The following is a 22410-nucleotide window of genomic DNA, read 5'->3' on the forward strand; positions in this document are numbered from 1 at the left end:
GAATTCATACAGATTTCTATTTGATAAAGATGGTGATGGTGTTAAAGTATTTAAGTCTATGATAGAATGATTTAAAATCTTGTAGTGCATGTTTGATATTGTATGTTACAGGTGGAACTGACCAATATACAGAAGAAATACTACAGAGCAATCCTAGAGCGGAACTTCAATTTCTTATCTAAAGGGACAGGAAGCTCTACCAATGTACCAAATCTTCTCAATACAATGATGGAACTCCGCAAATGTTGTAACCATCCATTTCTTGTCAAAGGTAAATTTGTTGTCCTTCGACATTAAGATTTTGTGTCTGCTGATTTGTAGTTTTCAATCAGTTTTGTATTGATCTGTGATTTAATCCTGTGGTTCATTAGCTCGAACTGAGAAAAAGTCCCATGTTATAGACAAATTACTAAAGATAGATTCAAATTCTTAAATCTAGTAGTGTGACAACAAAATGATTAGTTCAGGAGAGACAGATTATTTCATTAAGTCTGTGTACAGATTATAGGAATTAAGTGCTTAGTGAGATTTCGCTAATAAATGTTTGATGGATTACAGGTGCTGAAGAGAAGATAGTGAGTGAAATGAGAGAAAAGTTTGGTGCCACACAGGAAGCAACATTCCTCTCCATGGTCAACTCGGCTGGTAAACTTGTCTTGTTGGACAAACTTCTGCCTAAACTCAAACAGAATGGTCACAAAGTTCTCATCTTCTCACAGATGATAAAAGTCCTTGATATCCTGGAAGACTACCTCATTCATAGAAAGTAAGTACCACATGGCTATTATAGACATTGACTGTGCTGGTAGATCATTATTACCTATTGATAAATTGTTTTTAATATCTATAAAAACAAAGTTATTTTTTGTATTGATTGATTCAATGAATCGTTTTATTTTAGATATTTGTATGAAAGACTTGACGGACGAATTCGAGGAAATATCCGTCAAGAGGCCATTGACCGCTTTTCCAAGCCGGAATCTGACCGATTCGTTTTTCTTCTGTGTACCCGGGCTGGTGGACTGGGAATCAACTTGACCGCTGCAGACACTGTGGTCATCTACGATTCTGACTGGAATCCCCAGAACGATTTGCAGGTAAAAAATTAAAACCTATATATATTAATTATTTTGTTCATTGAAAGTCAAATCATTTCATTGTGATGTTCATGTTGGGTATATACCACTATTAGAATAATGCTTTGTTTTGATATATATCTTCTGTAGCTATCTTTCTGGAAGAGTGTCCGTTACTTGTTTTAATCTAAAAGAATTATATCTCTGAAAAAAACTGTGAATAGGGAAAAAAATAAAACTTAAATAGTTGCAGATATTCGAAAAGAAAAAAGGAACATTTTCTGTAATGATACACAGGTGACAGTATGATAAAAAGTGGTTGATCTTACACTTTCTTTGTTCTCAGGCTCAGGCGCGGTGTCACAGAATTGGACAAAGTAAAGCAGTGAAGGTGTACCGATTGATCACAAGAAATTCATATGAACGTGAAATGTTTGATCGTGCTTCTATGAAATTGGGCTTGGACAAAGCTGTGCTTCAGTCAATGGGTGGAGAAAAGAACTCCCCAGTAAGTAGACAACATTTGAAGACATGACATGTATTTTAATTACTAAAGAACAATTGTTTTTTTAAGTAGTAATTTTCCTTGGCTATTTCATGGAGATATGTTCTCATGAATCTTTGTCTTTTATGAAAAATAACATGTTCATTGCATGTGAATGTTTGTTGACTTGCAGTATTTCAGTTACAGCTGCAATGGTCATAATTATTACATTGTGAAAAGTCGCAATGTTTTATGGAAATACAATTGTAGCTAGCTCAGGTATCCAAAGTTTTCTCTTTAAAAAATTCTGTTTAAATTGTAGCTAGCTCAGGTATCCAAAGTTTCCACTTGAACAAGTCTTTTTTTTTAAATTGTAGCAAGCTCAGATGTCTAAGAAGGAGATCGAGGAACTGCTTAAGAAAGGTGCATATGGAGCTTTGATGGAGGATGATAATGACGGTGATAAATTCTGTGAGGAAGATATCGACCAGATTTTACAGCGTCGCACACAGGTCATACAGATCGAGTCGGAGGGCAAAGGGTCTATCTTTGCCAAGGTATGTTGAAGCACTGATAAAAAATGAATGGTTGTGTTTTAGTTGAAATACCTACTGGTAACTCTACAGTACATTCTGTGATATCATGCAGTGAAGCAGATGGGCTTTTTTTTTTTTGCGACAGGAAATAAATGATATCAATTAAGTAAAAGAATCTAACAGATATGACCTACATTATTGCACAAATATGTTACTGATTGAAAAAGGTGTTGTAAACTGCAGGTATGAAAAGGTGTCATTTGCATTGCACTTTCATCAGTGTTAGGTTATGATAAAATTGAATATAATGTTATAAATATTGGACAACTACAAGCAAGTTTCTCTGTGTACACTGTTACGAAATTAATTTGTCTGTTCCTACGAGCAAGTTTCTTAGTGTATGATGTCATAATCATTTTGTCTATGCCTACGTGCGAGTTCCTCTCGCTACACTGTTTTAATAATTTTATGTATTCCTACAGGCGAGTTTCTCGATGACCGGTAACCGAGAAGACATTGACATCAATGATCCAAACTTCTGGCAAAAATGGGCAAAGAAAGCGGACTTGGACACAGATGAGCTGAAAAACAAGGTAAAGTTTTAAAAAAAATACAAAAATCATATGTGTTTACTAATGTTTATGTTTCCTATAAGCTGATCAGAACATCAGAGAGTATGATAGTATTGAAACATCAACAGAACACTGATATTTGTCAGAGTGACAATGCCCAGAGTGAAGAAGATTCACAGTGACATTAAATTCCTTGTCATAAAGATGTTCCTGCCTCACAATCAAGATTTTCTGGTCAATACACATAAATCCAAATAACCAAAAAGATTTGTAGTTGTTAAGGTAGAAATCAGGCACACTCTAGAGTCTTGCTCTCAATCAGTGTTTTGATAATTCAGATAATTTGAAGTGTGATATTTGAGTATTCTTGGTTACAAAGTAGTCATGAGATGAGGTTTAATTTTTTCCAGAATGAGCTGATCATTCAAGAGCCACGTCAGAGAAAGAAAACAGCTCGTTTCGGTAATGATGAGTCCCTGCTTGACATGTCGGAGCTGGAATCAAGCTCCAGTAATACAGATGAGGATGAGGATGCCGGAGAAGTAGGTGGACTACGTGGTCGTGGAGGGCGCAAGAGGCGTCGTGGACGAAACAAGAACAAAGATGATGATGACTTTGATGGAGATGACTACAATGGTGAAGGATACTCACGGTCGGAATGCTTTAAAGTGGAAAAACACCTGCTGTTTTATGGGTATTTACATATTCATTCTGGCTCCAGTCATATTACTGAGATTTTAACTGGAGGAAAAATCTTCCGTCAAGCTTTGAAGTTGTGTACAATTTATTAATGACACACATCTATTACTCAGTAAACTGTTTATTGATCTTTTATTCTGTTTTGTCAAATTTATCTTTTCCATCATTATTTTGTTTTAAATGCATTTATTGTTGTTTGTGCATGACAGATGGGGAAGATGGAAAGATATCATCGGGCATGGAAAGTTCAAGAGGAGACTGCTGGAGAAAGATGTGGAAAACATATCCAGAGCACTGGTAGGTTCTCTTATTGTTAGGATTTATGTGTTAACTATGACATATTGTGATTCTCCTCTTCAAGAATCCTTAGATGAAAAAATTTATATATATATTTCCTTATGCTCTTGACAAAATGTTCTGGTAATCTGTTGCAGCTGTCACCTATTTCTTTTATGAATATCTCATAGTGTAGTATAATTGCTAACAGTTGGGCACTTTGTAGATAGTAATTTATTCTTTTATTATGTTCCAGCTTATTTACTCGCTGCAACATTACAAAGGCGATGACAAGATCAAGGAGTTCATCTGGGACCTGGTATCGCCATCTAGTGACAGCTCCCTCAAAAACCATTCAGGTATTGTATTTCTCACACTTTGCCTGTTCAATCTTGCTGCCTTTTAAGAAATTTCTTCGTGCACAAATGTTATTCAGTCATTAACAATCTAATATCTAACATAGAATATCCTTCACACAAAAATATGCCTGTCAGACATTTAGAATCTAGTATGATAATGTGACATTACAGACTGAATTGGTATCTCTAATAACGTTTAACATTTTGGTTAACCTTGCATCTTATTCTGTCACACAGGATTATCTGCCCCTGTTCCAAGAGGCCGCAAGGGAAAGAACAAGAAGAAAGAGGCCCTACAAAACATGGACCAGTCTTTTGCTCTTGACAAAAACAAGATAGATCTTGATCCTGAGGTTGTGTTGAGAGATGCTGGTTACCGCCGTCACCTCCACAGACATGCTAACAAGTAAGTGATCACTACAGTATTCAGGTATTTGGGTTGTGTTAGAAGATATTTGAATGATTACAAGTATTATCCATAGGATTTAATGATGATTTTGTTATCGGCACATTTTTTATGCTTAATGTGAAAACTTATATTATTGGTCCATTTGTTTTATTTGAGCAGTTGAAATCTTATCTGACAAAGTTTTGGAAGGTTATACAACTGATGTAGAGGATTTTTAAAGAAAAAAACTTGACTTCAATTTGTTGTATACTTACAGGGTTTTGCTTCGAGTCCGGCTGTTATATTACATCAAACAGGAGATCATAGGAGAGGAAGCAGAGAAAGTGTTCCAAGGCATAAATCCAAAGTAAGTGGAAATAGATTCATCTTTCTGTGAAAATCAAAGATTTATTAAAATCATTGAAAGTTACAAAAAATTGTTCTACTTCTAATGGGTATACTATCTTTAACTAACATTTCACAAAAACACAATTAAAAAACGCAAGAATGAATAACAGTAGTATCATATTTTGACAGTGAGATAGACATTCCACAGCCTAATGCTGACGGTGAACCTCCAACTGCCTGGTGGGATGATGAGGCTGATAGATGTCTCCTTATAGGAGTGTTTAAGCATGGTAAGTTTGATGAACTTCAGTACTTTTGTTTCTATGTTTAGAAAATTCAGTATTCACTTCAGATTGAGAAGAATGGTCATGATAGATAATTTCAAGTGCATCATCAACCAAGCTTAAGTGACAAATGATTCTCTCTATCTAATGAATAATTGAATCTGACCCACATCTTATGCTTGATTGACCCAGTTTTATGACCCACATTTATATGAGTGATGTTCCATCCATAGCATTTGCAAGTTTTGTTTTAGATAAACACCCTTTGTCTTAATTAAATGTCTTAAAACCTATAAATCTTTGATCAATATTCCTGTCTGGCTCCTATACTAAACACTGGTTCTTCAATTACATTTTCTCTGAAGGTTATGAAAAATTTAATGCCATCCGGTCAGACCCGAGTCTATGTTTCCTGTCGAGATGTGGACCACCAGATGGTGCTGCCTTAGCCGCTGAACAAAATGATGACGAGTAAGCAATTACAATCTTACCATTTACATTTCATGTTTATTTAGGCTACACCTACCAGATGATCACATTTAGTTTTCTATTCCATCCAGTTATAGATTACTTGTAAATCTGTGAAGCTGTTGAGATTTTGTTTTATTGTGATAATGATAGGCAAGTTCCAGTGATGACCTGTCATGCTAATACAGAGGGTCCATTGTGACACTGGATGTGCTGGTGACACCGGGCCGCAATGAGTTGACAAACAAATACTGAGGAACATTTTATTTGCCATGTTTATCAGGCAATACATGTCTGGAAATAAACCCGATAACCTGAAAAATCTTTCAATTTTCAGAAATGGCAGCAATTGCTCTTCAGTCGTTCTTTGTTTTCCCCTTGCAGGATGAATTAGGTGTTTTGTAGTTAAGTAGTCTCATTTGACCATATGAATTTTTGACAGTGATGACCTGGACGACACTCAGGGAACAAGCAGTATGTCTAAAGTGTTAGATACACCAGATGAAGGATCAGTAAGCTCCATGTCAGATGCTCTCAGTAAAAAAGGACCTGCTGTGGGGTCATTAGCCTTAGTACCTGAACCAGAGGGAGACAAACTTCCTTGGCCGACACCTTCTGACCTCAACACAAGACTTCGACGGATGATCACAGGTTATCAACGCAATCACAAACGCCAGCTAGTGAAGAATGCTCAGAAAGTGAAGGTGAGCTGAGATAAATGTTGTCATGTTGTCTGATTAACACCTGTTAAAAGAGTAATAACTTTTGAATGTCATGGTCCTTAATTTCTGATCAGTGTCATCAGGACCAGATATCAAAGCACTGAATATTATTAATAATGGGTAAATCAAACAATTAATAGGATTTAACAATTAATGACATCCTTTTACTTGTGTTCAGCAACTCCAGAAGCGAGATCGACTAGAGCAGGCTATCAAGGAAAGGGAGTCACAGCGTCGACAGTTCCAACAGTGGTATGTTTACTAACAGGGTCATAGCTAAACACAAGTTAAAGAATGTAGTGTTATAAAGTTAAGATCTGCAGTCAATGAAATGCTATTGAATGTGGTTGTTCATATAAATTAGGATCCAACATTCCCTTTGGGACAGAAGTAGGAGAGGTATTTTTTAACTCCACTGAACAAAGTATTGATGCTGTTGTGATTTTCATGATTGGCCTCATTTGTTACATGTATGCTTTTGTTCACTGAATATAACCTCACAATAGCTAATTTAGAATCACAGGTTTTCCTGAGAACTGGTTCTAATTATTCCTGGTTAGTTGTCCCTTTGTTAGAAGGTTCATGTGATCAAACTGTCAACTGTTTCTAATTGCAGTCGCTGGTCTCGGCGTGAGGAAGCAGACTTCTATCGTGTGATATCAAGTTATGGTGTGGAGTTTAACCTGACCACAGGCAGATACAAGTGGGACAGGTTCAGAGCTCTCGCTCGCTTAGAGAAGAAATATGATGAAACACTCACAGAATACTTCCAAGCTTTTTACCACATGTGTATGAGAGTCTGCAAAAAATTCAAAAATGATGATGATGGTAAGATTTGTGTTAAATAGAGATGAGAGGTTTCTGACAGAACACTTTAAATAAGAAGTGTGGTTACATTGTGATGTTTTAAGTTTTATATTTTTATATCCATGTAAGATAGTAGTAAATAATGAATCAATAAATAATTTAATAGATAGTATTAATCTTTAAATAATTCAAATGATTCATTTAAAGAGATGGAAATATTTGCATTGAAAAAATTAAAGTTGTCTTCTAACACAAAATCATCCATTATAGATTTAACTTGGTTTAAGATTTATGGTTGAATTAATAGTATGCCTATAAATTATAATATTTGTGTTTCAGCCTTGCCCCCAAACAACATCTACGTTGAGCCAATCACAGAGGAAAGAGCAAGCCGATGTCTTGCCAGAATAGACCTGCTAAATAGGATCCGTACAGATGTGCTGCCCCATCCAAAGTTTGAGGAGAGGGTGAAGTTGTGTCAGTCATCCTACGACCTGCCATCCTGGTGGATTCCTGGCAAACATGACCGTGACCTTGTCATTGGGGCTTCCAGGTAAATTAATTTTCATTTAATGAAGTTAATTTATGTTTGCTTTTATTTCTAAATTAGTTCCTAATCATGTGAACAAATTATTGCTGCCTAATGAGAAATAGCTGTGTTAATGTGTACAGTATGATATATGATAATCCTGTTGATTTTTTATTCTTTAATGTAGTCATGATAGGTAACACTGAAGATTTACAATCATCCTATGATAGTGATTTTAAAATATTATGTCCAAAGAAGAGGTTATAGCGAGTGAACTTCCAACTGACATACTCTCAATATACATGTATACTGATGAGCCACAAGGTGCTAAGTAATAATAAAGAATTCAGTAGGAAAGCTGTGTAGGCAAATGCCTCTTACTTTAGGGTCTGCTATTAAGGTTGGACCCGCAGAGGGGTAGCTATTTGGCCCGCAGAGGGGTAGCTGTTGGGTCCGCAGAGGGGTAGCTATTGGGCTCTATTGTCTGTAGTTTTCAGCTTCTAATGAGAGATTAAATGTAGATCTTAAGAGGTTTTGTGTAAATATAGCAAATTAGAAATATATCAGAAGTAGAGCCAAAGCTGCTGCTTCTTTATAGGTAGAGATTCAATAGGTCCTACAGCTTTTGCCTGGATACCTGAGGGTATGCAGGGGATTGATTAGAAGGGTGAGCTTAAATCAGGCAGGATCAATCTAAACTGGCTAGAGTCAGGTTCTTCAATCTTTAATTAGGTAATATAAGATTGGAGAACCTGCCTCTTGCCTGTTGATATTGATTCTTCCTGATTTAAACCAATTAGAAATGTCTTATGTAAGACTGAAGTGAGAAGAAAGTAAAGTATGTCGAACTCAGTGTTATATTTTTCTCATTTTTCTCACATTAAGGTGTAACTATCCCTAACATACATAGTTGTGATTATGATGGCACAATAGATATAGAGATGACACTCTATTTTGCTTGTTCAACTCCAGTATTTAACTTTTGACTTGATTTTACAGACATGGCGTTGTGCGGACAGATTATAACATTCTGTATGATTCAAACCTGTCATTCAAAGATGTGGTGAAGAAAGGGATCTATATGACTGAGTCCCCTGTTCCTCAAACAGTTACAAAAGGTAAGACTTCGAAACAATGCATTAATGGTATATATTACAAACATTTGGTCTGTTTTGTAACGCTGCTTGTCTTGGTAAATTCAGCATTATGATGTGTAACACTGTCTCTTACCTAACATTTGGTGAAATAGCAATGCAAAAAACCTATTTCACTACATTAGAGTATGTGAAAATATAGAAATGTTTTCAATTAGATATTTTCTTTACAGAAAAAGATACAGAAGGTGAGAGTCCTGTGAAGAAAGAAGATTCAGAATTAGAGGTGAAGGAGGACGATCTGAAAATTGAGAAAGTTGAAGAAGACATGGAAACAACGGAAATTAAAGAAGCTTCTAATGGGGTCAAAACAGAGGAACCGTCTGAAACTGAGATAAAGGAGGAAGTGAAAGAGGTGAAGGAAGAAAAGGAAGAAGAACAAGATCAACAGGATATTTCTAAGGATCAGGAAAGTATGGAGATTGAAGAAACAGGAGATGAGGAGATCAAACAGGAAGCAGAAGAGGAAATGGAGGTGAAGACAGAAACTGCAATAACGAAGACTGAGGAAAATGATGACACTGAAGAGAAACCGGAAATAGTAAAGGAAGAAGACAAAGGAGAGGTAGAGGTTAAGACAGAAGAAGAGGAGAAAAAGCCTGTAGAAAATGGTCATCTAGAAGACGAAGAGGAGGAAGAGGAAAGGAAACCTGTAGATCTTGAAGTGAAAGTTGAGGAACAGAAGGAGCCCAAGGTCCTGAGTGATACAGAAATGGTCCGTAAGGTGATAGAGGCAGTGAAGGAGCGACGAGAGGACCAGCTGATGGACAAAAGGTTCTCTAGGGAAGATGAGGTAGGACTTGTTTTTGTGATCAAATGATGATAGCAGTTTTAGATAAGTTCTAGAGCAAAGGGGTTTGGAAAAGTGAAAGTTTTAGTAATTCAATGACCAGGGAGATAGAATATGGTGAAACCATTTTGCAAATGAAACAGCTCATTGGTGGAAATTAAGTGGCATGTAAGAAAATGGAATATTTCTTGCCTCAGTAATGTTGAGAGTATTGCATGCAAATCTTACAGTTTGTTTCAGGAAAATTGCATGATTAGACAGACAAATATCATTCATTTATTCTTAATATTCACAAATTTATTTTTTTTTTTAGGAGCTACAGAAGTTCATGATTCATGAGGACTTTGATCCTGAACTCCCTCCAGGAGAATTCAATGCACTTGGAGTTTCTCTAAATTGGCCAAAGGTAAAAAATCTAGTAGTGGTAGAACCAACTTCGTTGAAATCTCCATTTGGTGTCTTTTGTGTGGTTCAGCATTGCAGAAATTATTGTTTTTCTATTTTTAGGATCGTGTAGTGTTTCATCGCTTAGAACACATCTGTTACTGTGTGGAACAAGGGGAATGGCCTTTCCCTAAGAGAATGAACCCTCTGACAGACTCTCGTAGTGGCACCCCCATCGGCTCGCTGACACCAAAGGAAGATGCGGACTTGAGTCACTCGGATGCCGGCGACTCAGTGTATGATGGAGTGAAGGTGATGAATGTGGGCGTAGATAGATTAGATAAGGACTTTGAAGTTGAGATGACAGAGGTAGGGACTTTTGAGTCAAAGTTAGCGTGGCTTGGATTGATTTGTCATCAGATGCCAGCTTCTATTCTCTTCTCATTGGCTGTTTGAATGTCAGACACATTTGCTGCATAATTGTTTGCCTGTGGTTCGTGGTTTGTTTAATAAGCTCTCCTAACACCTGGTTGCTACAAGGTGATCTCTATAAAACTGTTGTTGACTGAACCCATGTATTTCCTGCCTAGATAGCATATCCTGCAGCACCTCAAAGCTGATTTACCATTGAAAAAAAAAGTGTACCATAATTTCATCATTTGAATTTTTTACGGTGTTAAAAAGGTTAATGGATAGAAAATCTACAAACATTTTGAAATGCCAATGTAATGTTAATTTTACAATGTAATCTATTTGTGTGTCCATCAAATAGTTTCCATTCCATAACTGCCCTTACAATGAACTTCATATGTAGATACGAATGTAGAATGCATGCCTCAGGATAGAATATTATAGATATATGTACTCTTTGTCAGCGAAGTTAAATAAGATTTTTTGTTTCTATTTAATAACTGCCTAGAAATTGCTAGATTGCCATCATTTCTATTCCAGTGGTATAGACCAAATTTACTTACAATTTGCACATTGTGTATCTACTTCTGACTTCATCATTGTAATGTTTGACTAGAAGTATTTGAGATTTATGTTATGTGATATATTGACTGTCGTAGCCAGGTTTGATATTTGACATTTGTGAAGATTGGTTGTCTATAATATAAAATGCAGTGAAGTGTTGTTGTTGCATTGTTGAATATTCGTTTTAACCTCTTTCGTTCATTATCTTTGCTTATTTCTTTATATCTTTTTATAACTATTTATTGCGGTTTTGAAAGTCTCGTACAAATATATAGCATGCAATAATCCAGTCACAGTTGGTTCAGTGATTGTTCAACTTTCCTATGACTTGCCTCAAAGTATTATGTCTTTCTTCAATCAGTCTAAAAATGAAACTACTTCTGTGAATGCCTTTTAATTTCTCTGTAAATCTTGAAACATTCTGAAAGATACAACAAAGTTTTGTTTCTGAAATACATTGATGATGACCAGGTCTGTAAGGTAGATCAGAAAAGGACACAGGTTTGATGTAAACATTTATGATCAAAATTTATGAGGCTTCAATTCAGGTTTGGTTGTCATGGTTACAGGGAGATGGTTTGAAGATGACATTCCACCGACGAGCTGCAGCACAGAGGAAGTATGAAATGGAATTAGAACGAGAAAGAGAAAGGGATGTGGGTAAGTATCCTTATAGATTGGAAACTAGTATTATTAAATGAAGTCGTTGAATCAGATCAATAGTTCTACAGAAGAACTTCAATATGTGATGTGTAGATACTCAAAATCTCATTCAACTGGAAACAGCTTGATCTACAGAAATAATCTTCAATTATCTGAGGCTTGCTAATATTTTGTACAATTTGTTATTTGTTAAAGAGAGTTTACAGTTAGTCCTGTTAATTCAATGGATAGTGAAAAGAACAACAGGCATATGATAAAAGAAATGTATCCTTGTGTTTAATGAGGACCAAATTTGTATATTAGAAATATACTGGAAGCATTGATACTGCAGTGAACCCATAGTTAAACAAGCCTGATATATTGAATGATTTCTGTGGCACACGTTATGTATGATAAGAGGTGAGAGGGATACAGGAGGGATACAGGTAAAGTAAAACTATTTAAGCATCAACTTTTTCAGTTTGTAAATATGTTACACAAATAATAATGTATATTGAACCTTGTTGTAGGAGGCCGTGTTCAACAGATACTCAACCAAAATCTGCAGTCAACAGCCTCAAGTGATGACAGCCAGTCTGACATGACACCTCGTTCTCAGGTACTCGGTCATTCACCCCGCCAATCACCTCATCAATACTACTATCCACAGGTTTGTCAAGTGTCCATCCAGGGTACATGTACAAGCTGTTGTGTCCTGTCTGCCTGTGTGTGGCTAGATAGTACTGTAGTCAACGATTAGGCACTGTTTAGTTAGAGACGCATCTCTATCTCTTCTGGAGGCAACTTTTAGAGACTCTCATATTTCACCTTGTTAGATTTACATATGGTAGTCAAGAATTTAACAGCTGTTGTGTTATTTCTGTCTAGATCAGATACTGTAGTCAAAAAATACTGTAGCATTATATAAACTTCCCTTTTGTCAATTATTGAACTAATTAAACTGTATCTTTAAATTTGGTCACAAGTGAAATTCTATTGTATAGTTGTCCCCAGATAAGATGTATTTATCATAGAAAACTTGAAATAAAATAATCCAGTTGAAGTTCCAAAAGAAAAATCTTTAACATTAATCAGTGGAATGATATCAAAATATTGAACAACTTGTACAGATATTTTTATGGGATAGACAGTGGTTACAGATATACATAAAAATGATTCTTGTTGGGCTATTTAGAATTTAATTAGGGCTAGCTAACAACAATGAACAATTCAAGTTTGTTTCTATTAAAAATATAAGACACTCCACACATGATGTAATGGGGAACCAAAATTAGATATAAAGTAAAACAAATGAATTAGGATAATGAGCTTTGTAGTTCAATTAAAAAGGGAAAAAAGTGAAAATTGTGTAGGAATAAAAACGGAGAAATGTGAAAATTGTGTAGGAATAAAAAGGGAGAAATGTGAAAATTGTGTAGGAATAAAAAGGGAGAAATGTGAAAATTGTGTAGGAATAAAAAGGGAGAAATGTGAAAATTGTGTAGGAATAAAAAGGGAGAAATGTGAAAATTGTGTAGGAATAAAAAGGGAGAAATGTGAAAATTGTGTAGGAAGGTTTGATGAAAAGTGGGGGAAAAATCCATCATACAGTATGCTGGTCTGAAACATTGTAAAAGGTTGGGCAAATTGTATTGTTTCTAAACCTTATTAGGACTGTATAAACCTTAGTTGTATTGTATGTTAGTCCTACTGCATGAAAGCCTTAATTGTTCTATATCAGCCTTGTACTGTCATTGTATATCTGTCAGCTTTATATGTTAGATTTTAAAGCATGCCCGTAGATAAGTATACAAAGATGTTTAAAACAAAGCCGGACTATAATTATGGTGATGCTAAGTCTTCTACGAAGATCCTGGAGTATGTGTACAAGTTGAATGGAACTTGCTGTCGATGGCTGACCTCGTGACAGTGACGACTATGGGTGAAACCCAATAGTAACCTGTACTACAGTGTATATGAAGGTGTGGTGACCTGTACCAGACTGTATGAAGGTGTGGTGAGCTGTACTACAGTGTGTATGAAGGTGTGGTGAACTATACTACTGTATGTATGATGTGTCCCACTTGAACTTGAGTTTGTATGACCTGTGGTGAACTGTAATACAGTCTGTGTGACCCAGTGGTGACCTATTCTACTGTGTATATGAACCTATGGTGACTGGTTCTGCTGTGTTTGTGACCCAGTGGTGACTATACTTCTGTGTATATGAATCTATGGAGAGCTGGACTACAGTATGTGACCCTGTTGTGACCTTTACTGGTGTATGTGTGACCCTGTCTTATGTATGACCTTTATGACCTTATTGTAGGTATATGTTACGTGTATGTGATCCTGGATGGTACACAAGACAGAAGAGAAAGCCATGTTATGGCATTCTTCCTACTAACCTCTTCAGTTTCTAAATTCATTTCTCATTGTCGCTTCACTTCCTTAAATCTTGCAACTTTTAATTTCTTTTCCTTTGCTGTCACTATTGTCATTGCCTGTTTTGTGCATCACCACTTAATATTGTTGAATGTTGGAAGAATATCTGTCATCATTATCAAATAACAGTGCAAGAAGAAACACTGAATCAACAAAATGATATGAACACTGACTTTTTCAAATAATGAATCGAGCAACATTTCTCGTAATCATCAGAATTATTCTGGAAATATTCATGGAAACATTGTATTATAAATGAGAGCCAGTTCTGGTCGATTCATAAGGTTTCTGATCACTAAACCATGGCAGTGTTTATATCCCAAATATTCACCGAACCATATTGGGTTTATATTCCAAATATTCGCTGAACCATACCGGGTTTATATCCCAAATATTCGCTGAACCACACCGGGTTTATATCCGGAATATTCACTGAACCATATCGGGTTTATATCCGGAATATTCACTGAACCATACTGGATTTATATCCCAAATATTCACCCAAGAACAGCAAACTAGATTGCAACAAACACGTAGTCCTAGGAAATGTGGTGTTCTTTTTTCACAGGCACAGTTTTTCAAATTAACCAAGTAGGTAGCCATTGCATGTTAATTTAACCCTTCATTCAGTTAACTAGATCAATAATTTCATCATTGACTTTCTCAACAATGTCATCTTTATTCATTTACATAAATACATGTGTGGATTTTAATATCATGTAGTAAGTTTGCAGGAAAACATCTGTAACATTTGTAAGACAAGCAATTTGTCATTAAGTTTGATTTGTGAGGAATTTTTTATATATTTTATTTAAACTGTTCAATGAAAATAAATGTATTTCCTCTGAAGTTACACACAAGTCAAAAGACATTTTGGGGTCTGTAAGCCGGTTAGCTGGCAAACTTGTGTTTTTGTCCCCAATCATCTGTAGCCTTTATATTGTAAAACACGTTCAGATGATAATCTTGTTTAATATTGATAGACTCCTGCTGACCTGATGACCAATGGAGGGCCAGAGTTTGACCCAGTTCTGTTGAAAAGGAGTTTGGTAAGCTGAAAATTGACACACATAGACTATATTACATTTTACATTAGTACTCATTTAAAATAGTCCAATATTACCGAGGATAAATCTGACAAAACTTAATTACTGTATTGTAGATGATAGTGTTTAATACTTTCTTGTAGATGGAGCATGCTTTAATGTTCCCTGAGAGAAGACGGAGAGGTCGGAAGAGGAAAGCGGAAAAAATGGCAGAAATTGCTATGGCTGAAGCTCTGGCAAGAAGAAGTCAGGCGCGAGCCTTGGTCAACATAGAATGTGGTAAGTCTGATGCTACCTGTAGACTTGTATGTATAGGATGGTCAGAAACTGTAGGTAATGTTTAATATGTAGGCAGGATGTGGTAAGTCTGATGATACTGGTCAGAAACTGTAGGTAATGTTTAATATGTAGGACAGGATGTGGTAAGTCTGATGATACTGGTCAGAAACTGTAGGTAATGTTTAATATGTAGGACAGGATGTGGTAAGTCTGATGATACTGGTCAGAAACTGTAGGTAATGTTTAATATGTAGGACAGGATGTGGTAAGTCTGATGATACTGGTCAGAAACTGTAGGTAATGTTTAATATGTAGGACAGGATGTGGTAAGTCTGATGATACTGGTCAGAAACTGAAGGTAATGTTTAATATGTAGACAGGATGTGGTAAGTCTGATGATACTGGTCAGAAACTGTAGGTAATGTTTAATATGTAGGACAGGATGTGGTAAGTCTGATGATACTGGTCAGAAACTGTAGGTGATGTTTAATATGTAGACAGGATGTGGTAAGTCTGATGATACTGGTCAGAAATTGTAGGTAATGTTTAACTTGTACAACAAGAAAATAGTGACTTCTTAACAATACTGTAATTCAAACTCAGTCATGAACCAGTGTAAACAAAAGAAAAACATTACATCAAGACCCTTAAAAATGAGATTAAACGAAATATTCTGAAAAGGTAAACATTTCACCTTCTTCCTCAGATGAGAATAAACTTAACATAGAACCCACTTGGGATATTAATGATCATTGAATCCATCTGACTTCAGATCACACAAGGAAATAAGGAGTTCATATTGTGGATCATAAACCTTCTCCATTTTCATTAACAAGTCCCTAATTATTGAATCATCTGTGTCATTTAAACATTAAGTCGGGAAGAGGGATTGTTACTGCCTAGAGAAAGAATATTCACAGTGATGAAATGGAAGTTTTTACATCTGTACTGTAACTGTTTTAAATCATTTTGGTTGTTAAATTCTTGTTTGTGATGTATGGGTTCTAATTTGGTTATATAGTAAGTAGTGTCTGTTATATTATCCTCCCTTCAATAATTTATCATTTTTTGAGCAGAAGCTCGCGTTCCTGTGATAAACCTTGAAGATGGTAGCCGTCTGTCTGGGGATGAAGCTCCACTTAAAAAAGACTTGGACAAATGGTTAGACCGTCATCCCGGGTATATGGTGGACCGTCCAGGTGAAATGGAAGATGTCGAGGACTTCTCCGAGATGGCAGCATTGCAGCGGGTAACTAAGGGTTTCTTTGATATTACAAGAAGTAATGATAAATTTATTGTATGTATATTTAACTGGATGATCAAATTTTCTACAAATCCCCATTCTTCTCCTTATTGCCGAAGTTATTCTAATTTTAAATATGTTGGCAAACACGATACATGTAATTACAGAAAATGTAAGGCTGAATCTTGTGATCTTAAAATTTCGGATCTTCTTGTATGCCAGTTTGATGAATTTTGGTTCATCATACTCAACACAGCTTAATGCCACCTGATATGTAAAGGTTTTCCTTGAGTCTGTTTTACCCACTTACTCCATCATCTCTTTGACAATAAGATCTTCCAATTTTATCTTTGCTCCATAACTATAAGCTTTATTCTATTTTCTGTGGAACTATGCATTGTTAGTGTGAATCTGAATACTTATTAACATCATTGATGGTAAATTTTGGTTATATAAAATTCACAAAATGGCCAAATTAAAGTTTCTGTAAATTTGGCTGCAGTACACATAACCTAATTTGTATTGGTACTACCTAGTTTTCACACTACCTGTGTTATTAGTTACAGCAGGAAACTCCAGAGAGAAGGAGAGGACGACGACCTCGAGTGGACCCTGCCATGCTGGATCCCAATAAATTAACTGGAGATGAAAATGTGTCTGTTATTCACAGACTGACAGGGAAAAAGGTGGGTTAAAAATAGAATACCCCAGGCAGGGATAATGGAAACCTGGTCTCTGCTGAAAAAGCATTAATTGATATGGATTCAATTTATGATGGAGATTTATCAATGAAATTAGTAGCCAATGGAAATGTCTATTTTTTGGAAAACCATAAATTGGAGCCTCTCGAGAATATGATTTTTTCATTGTATAAATATACTGATATAACAATATAAAACCTTGCTGCTCTATATAGTATACTGACATAACAATGTAAAACCTGGTCTATATATAAAATATGCCGATAAAGCAATAAACATTCTAGTCTGTTTACTTATGAAGACACACTTCTGTTTTACAGATAACTGGTGCTAAAGCTCCCCCTTTGAAATACCTAGCAGAATGGTTGGAGCAAAATCCCTTCTTTGATGTTGACTCAAAGTGGACAGACCTAGTCAAAGCTAAGGTAAAGATCAACTATGATATTGTAGATGTTGTTAATGGTATATCTGCCACTTCCTACCACCAATCACTTTGCCTGTTCTGTACTTCTGTGAACTGTGGCTTTAGAAATAATGCCTAAAACTTTCATGAACATGATTTAACACTACAACACTTATTTTTCAGGGCAAGCTTCCCAAATCCTTATTGTCTCGTGTGATCACACCTTCAGAGAAGAGAGGGCGTGGAAGACCACGTGAAAATCTTCTGTCACAGTCAGTTCTAGCCGGAGAAAACCCATTCACATCCATGGCAGGATTTTCTGGGATAAATTCTCCCAGTATGATGACTGGGTTTCACAAACTACCTCTGGGGATGCCCTTCGGGTCACTACCCCCTCTTGGAATGGCCAATCCAATGCTTGGCTTGGCTGGCTTTATGCCTGGATTAGCTACCTCATCACTAACTAAAGAGTTTGAATCTTCTTCTAAGAAAGATAACTCTCCAAATAAAAAGGACAAGTCAGATTTGAAATCTGCATCAAGTAGTACCCCCACACCCCACCCATCATTCCCAAACCTTATGTACAATCCGCTCATGTTTAACCCCCTGTTAGCAGCCCAGGCACAGCACCTTGGCTTCTCCCTTCCCACCAGTCTCCCCACCTCCTTTGCCTCGCTGGCCGCTCAGTCAGCCATAATGAATGGCCAGGGAGGGGATTCAGATCTGGAAGAGGGAGAGATTAAACGTTACCCTACGAAACAGCATCAGGATATGGCACAGGATTTATCAGTTAAAAAGAACTCTGAGCCTTCACCCAAACGCCAACGAGAGGACAGAGAAAAATCCTCGAATTCTAAGGTGCAGATTGATCAGGAACAACCATGTGATCTTTCAATGAAAGTCAAACCCAAGGAACATTCGTCTCATAAAGAACAGTCAAGGGTACAACAGAAAGAGCTTAATAAATTACCTCACAAAGAGCACCACAAAGTACCTCATAAAGAGCACCAAGGCAAGGAACAGTCGCGGGAACATCACAAATCACACCACAAGGAACACCATCGAGATCACCATAAAGAGTTGCACCATAAGGAACACAGAGAATCACATCACAAGGAACAGCAAAAGGAATCACCTCACAAGGAACCACATCACAAAGATATTGATAAGGAACTAGCTTTAGAACTGTCTCAAAAAGATACCAAAGATTTCACAAAAGTAAAGACTAAAATACAAAGTTCATTTAAACTGAGCAGGATTGTGGACTCTTTGAAAGACAAAGTGAAAAAAATGGAAGATAAAGGAAAGACAAAAAAGTCCAAACTTGACAGTATTGTGTGTAAACTTGGTTCAAAGACGGATGGAGATGAAGAAAACAGTCAATCAAGCATGACTCACGAAGGTAGGGATGAGGAAGCCAGTATAACCACTAGTGTGGAAGGTATGGAGGAGGTGGGGCCAGACCCAGAGGAGGCGGGGCCTGGTGTAGAGAGCCTGGAGCCTGAGCCAGAGGAGGCTGGGCTTGAGAAGGAGAGCCCTGAGGAGTTTGGGTCTGAAGTAGCAACCAACGAGACTGAGAACAGTGAAATGGCTGACAATTCAGCAGGTATCACTGAAGACGATGAGAAGTGTGGTGGGGAGGAAGAGGAGGCTGTTGCTGACTCTTGATGTGTTGTCTCATTCAGTCATTGTAGTGCAATACACCACAAACCTCCTACCACGCTGTGTAATTGTGAGTTAGTGTATAGCTCCCTCACCAGTGTGACTGTGTATACAAGTGTGTGTGATATACTGTGATTAGATATCAGATGTGTTGTGAAAATTGTCATTTCTCACCTGGTCTATTGTTATTCCCATGTGTGGTTTCAGACATTTTCAGGATATTTTCTTTTTCCAATTACGGATTTTTTGGTGAAAAGTGCATATCAGTGAACTGGTATATTTTTTGTGTTCCCACTGGACCAGTACTGGTAGACTGATAGCTCTGTCTTGGGTTACCAAATTACTCAACATACCAACAGTGGATCACTATTCCTCTAGGATTTCAGGCCAGATTTGTTTGTCCAATGTAAAATTCCTTTTGCTCACCGATGATTGATTTTGCGTTTGATACGTTTTGTAAATATCAAGTCAGAATTTATTTTGTCTATATTACTTTATAGTTGTTTTGATTTTTAATGTTTCCAGCTCTTAATTTAAATTTTAAAAAAGAAAGTGCAGGTGACCGGTCATCATGGAAATTGAGTTAGTGTGATTGTCTGATGAAGACAACAGAAGCAGAACAGCATGGAAATTAAACCTGTACTTTGTATTTTAGCTAAAGGTATCAGGAGATACATTCAATAAAAGTAATTAATGGATTTCATCAATAGTATTGTAGTAGTTTATTGTGAAACATTGTCAAGATGGATCTTGAACAAAGATAATTTTGAAGAGCATTGATATTGGATTTAGAACAAGATTTGTGTGTTTCTGGTAGATGGCTGGTTGTACAGTAGGTATCACACTAAATATATGATCTCAGCAAGGGTTATTGGTAGGACATGTCCCCCCCAGATCTGACCGCTTGTCTCGCGGGGGACAAGGTCTAAACCATATTTCAGGGCTACCCTAGCATCTTTAGTATTGATTTGTCAATTGTAAACTCTCTTTTAATTTATTGTCAACATGCTTATATTAGCAGTCTGATTCAGCAGGTTGTTTAGCTGATTATGTGATCATTACGCATCAGATTGTAAAAACCAACATTTGAGCAGATTGAAGTGCTAAATCAAATTTGGATGCTGCTAGCATAGGTGTGTTGACAGCCATTGTATTGATGTATGTTTAGCATTAGATTTCATCCTCATAATTTCCTGGTCAGGACTGTGTTGAAGTCTGTTTTCTGAATCTAACTCGCCATTAAATGATTCGACCACTGATATATCAGCTGAATTACAGTAAGAATTTGGAAACAAGTTTCATTTTACTGAACAAATTTGATATTATTGTTTGACTATTCTTCTTTTCTGTATAACAATGATGTAAGATTACAAAAAATTGAGTTGATGACATTCTAAAAAAAACCCCAATGTTACAATCAGAGAAATTAGAGTTCTTATTGTAGCAAAAAAGTTTTTACACAATTGGAGAACAGACTTCATCACACTTACGTTGGGCCATCCATAAGATGACCACCATCATTTCTATACTTAAACCATTCAGACTGTACATTCTGTGCACTGTCCACCATTTTACGAGAGTTCACTAACCACACCTGTTTATGGTTTTGGCAAGGAAATAGCTCAAAGGAAACTTCTGTCATTTGTCCAGAATAAAAAGCAAGAACTTGCGAAGAAGATGAAATAAAACTGTTGTTCCCTTTATGTTTGATGTATTTAGTACATATTGAGTGTTAAAAACAAGTCTGATTAGTGTCAATGCAAACAGTGTATAGAATGTGCAGCACCGTGTCACAGGGACTTGTAGGTTTGATTTCTTGGAAATATACACAGTACAGTGTGAAGTGTGCTATACTGTACTTCCCAACTCAGATCAATTATCTAGTTATCATATATAATCAGCACAAGTTTTAGAGTACCTAGGACTGTCCTTTTTGTGTAACAGGATCCAGGTAAAATCTTATAATCCAGATTATTTTTACTGAGTAAACCTACACGCCCCTGTGTAATCACGCATGAATTGCTCAGTCTCACTCAGGTGTCTATATAAAACTAGTCGAGATGTGATCACCATGTCATACGAAATGCCAAATGCAGTGCAATTCTTTTTGATTCTGTTACCAAATTTGATTCAGAAAAAACCAATTCCATTATTAGTTTTGAATATATTGGGTAAATAAGTTAATCACTTAAATTGAGGTCCCTTGCATTAATTAAGCTACAGGTAGCTTAGATGTAGAAAACCATTACCACGTGGCAATGAAATAGTATGTTAAGATATTAGTGCCTCTGATATTTTTTACTTATTTAAGGTTGTTTTGCCCCTGCGTAACCCTAGCTATTTACTGCTGTACTGTGTTTGTGTACTAGTGTACAGTGTCTGTGTATTGTATTATGTACAGCATACATATCCAATTGTAAATATCACATTTCACAAATTGTTCATACATGAAGTCTGAATTTGAACTTCGACCTCTGGTCAAAAGTTTAACAGAAAGAATATATATTGATGACTTAATATTTTCCAGATACCATGGTTACATTTTTTTCTCCTTCTCTTAAATCAAAATGTTGATTGTACACAATGAAGTGGGTGATGTAAGTTATTGAAAATGACCTGATAATTTATAGGTACTGTTAGTCACATGGTTGCCACAACATGAGAGGATTTCCTTCTGTATTATCAGTGTGTACTGTATGGGTGTATTTATTGAAAACGACAACAGATTGTATGCATCATTATTTTTTATTAAAAACATGGATTTGGTGTTGATTTTTCCTGGTTTTTCTTTTATGCCTCTGTTTACAACAGTGATATATACACGTGTATATATCAAAACAACCTGTCTGTTCCAACTCTGTGTGTGTTTGGCACAACTTAACTTTTCAAATTAACCTGTCCAGTCTGACTGCATGTCCAGTTTGACTGTTGGTTCAACCTAAGGAAAATGTCCTTTCTAAATTTCAATGAAGCACAGCTGGTTTTTGTTACTTACACATTCTTATGAATTTCTAAACAACCTCAAGACTAAAGCTATTCTAACACAAGATATTCACTTCATTTTTGTGTCGCCTGCAGAGCTGGCGGACACTTAGGGATCACTTTGTCCGTTGTCACGGGTCGTCATTGGCGGCGGCA

General features: G+C 36.4%; 1 protein-coding gene and 1 non-coding gene across 2 annotated transcripts in view; both read left to right on the plus strand.

Moving 5' to 3' along the window:
• Nucleotides 1–22039, plus strand: part of LOC132554242 (chromodomain-helicase-DNA-binding protein 8-like) — a 41564-nt gene extending 19525 nt beyond the window's left edge. Inside the window, exons 14-42 of the mRNA XM_060218549.1 lie at nt 112–271; nt 559–766; nt 902–1097; nt 1423–1584; nt 1938–2117; nt 2579–2689; nt 3079–3362; nt 3577–3664; nt 3900–4002; nt 4240–4408; nt 4668–4757; nt 4928–5028; nt 5388–5493; nt 5933–6194; nt 6391–6464; nt 6829–7041; nt 7345–7572; nt 8548–8666; nt 8876–9495; nt 9806–9898; nt 10000–10245; nt 11421–11511; nt 12024–12163; nt 14922–14987; nt 15128–15263; nt 16340–16512; nt 17067–17192; nt 17528–17632; nt 17794–22039. Coding sequence (XP_060074532.1) covers nt 112–271; nt 559–766; nt 902–1097; nt 1423–1584; nt 1938–2117; nt 2579–2689; nt 3079–3362; nt 3577–3664; nt 3900–4002; nt 4240–4408; nt 4668–4757; nt 4928–5028; nt 5388–5493; nt 5933–6194; nt 6391–6464; nt 6829–7041; nt 7345–7572; nt 8548–8666; nt 8876–9495; nt 9806–9898; nt 10000–10245; nt 11421–11511; nt 12024–12163; nt 14922–14987; nt 15128–15263; nt 16340–16512; nt 17067–17192; nt 17528–17632; nt 17794–19278 — 6135 coding nt within the window. The 3' untranslated portion in view covers nt 19279–22039. The remainder of the gene's footprint in view (nt 1–111; nt 272–558; nt 767–901; nt 1098–1422; nt 1585–1937; nt 2118–2578; nt 2690–3078; nt 3363–3576; nt 3665–3899; nt 4003–4239; nt 4409–4667; nt 4758–4927; nt 5029–5387; nt 5494–5932; nt 6195–6390; nt 6465–6828; nt 7042–7344; nt 7573–8547; nt 8667–8875; nt 9496–9805; nt 9899–9999; nt 10246–11420; nt 11512–12023; nt 12164–14921; nt 14988–15127; nt 15264–16339; nt 16513–17066; nt 17193–17527; nt 17633–17793) is intronic.
• On the plus strand, nt 5649–5750 carry LOC132554285 (small nucleolar RNA U6-53/MBII-28). Its single transcript, XR_009554385.1, has one exon. It is a non-coding gene; the product is annotated as a small nucleolar RNA U6-53/MBII-28 (small nucleolar RNA).
• Nucleotides 22040–22410: the final 371 nt, after the last annotated feature.

This window comes from Ylistrum balloti, unplaced genomic scaffold (genome assembly GCF_031769215.1).
Source record: "Ylistrum balloti isolate Yb309-2 unplaced genomic scaffold, AGI_CSIRO_Ybal_v1 Utg370388, whole genome shotgun sequence".
Lineage (NCBI taxonomy): Eukaryota > Metazoa > Mollusca > Bivalvia > Pectinida > Pectinidae > Ylistrum > Ylistrum balloti.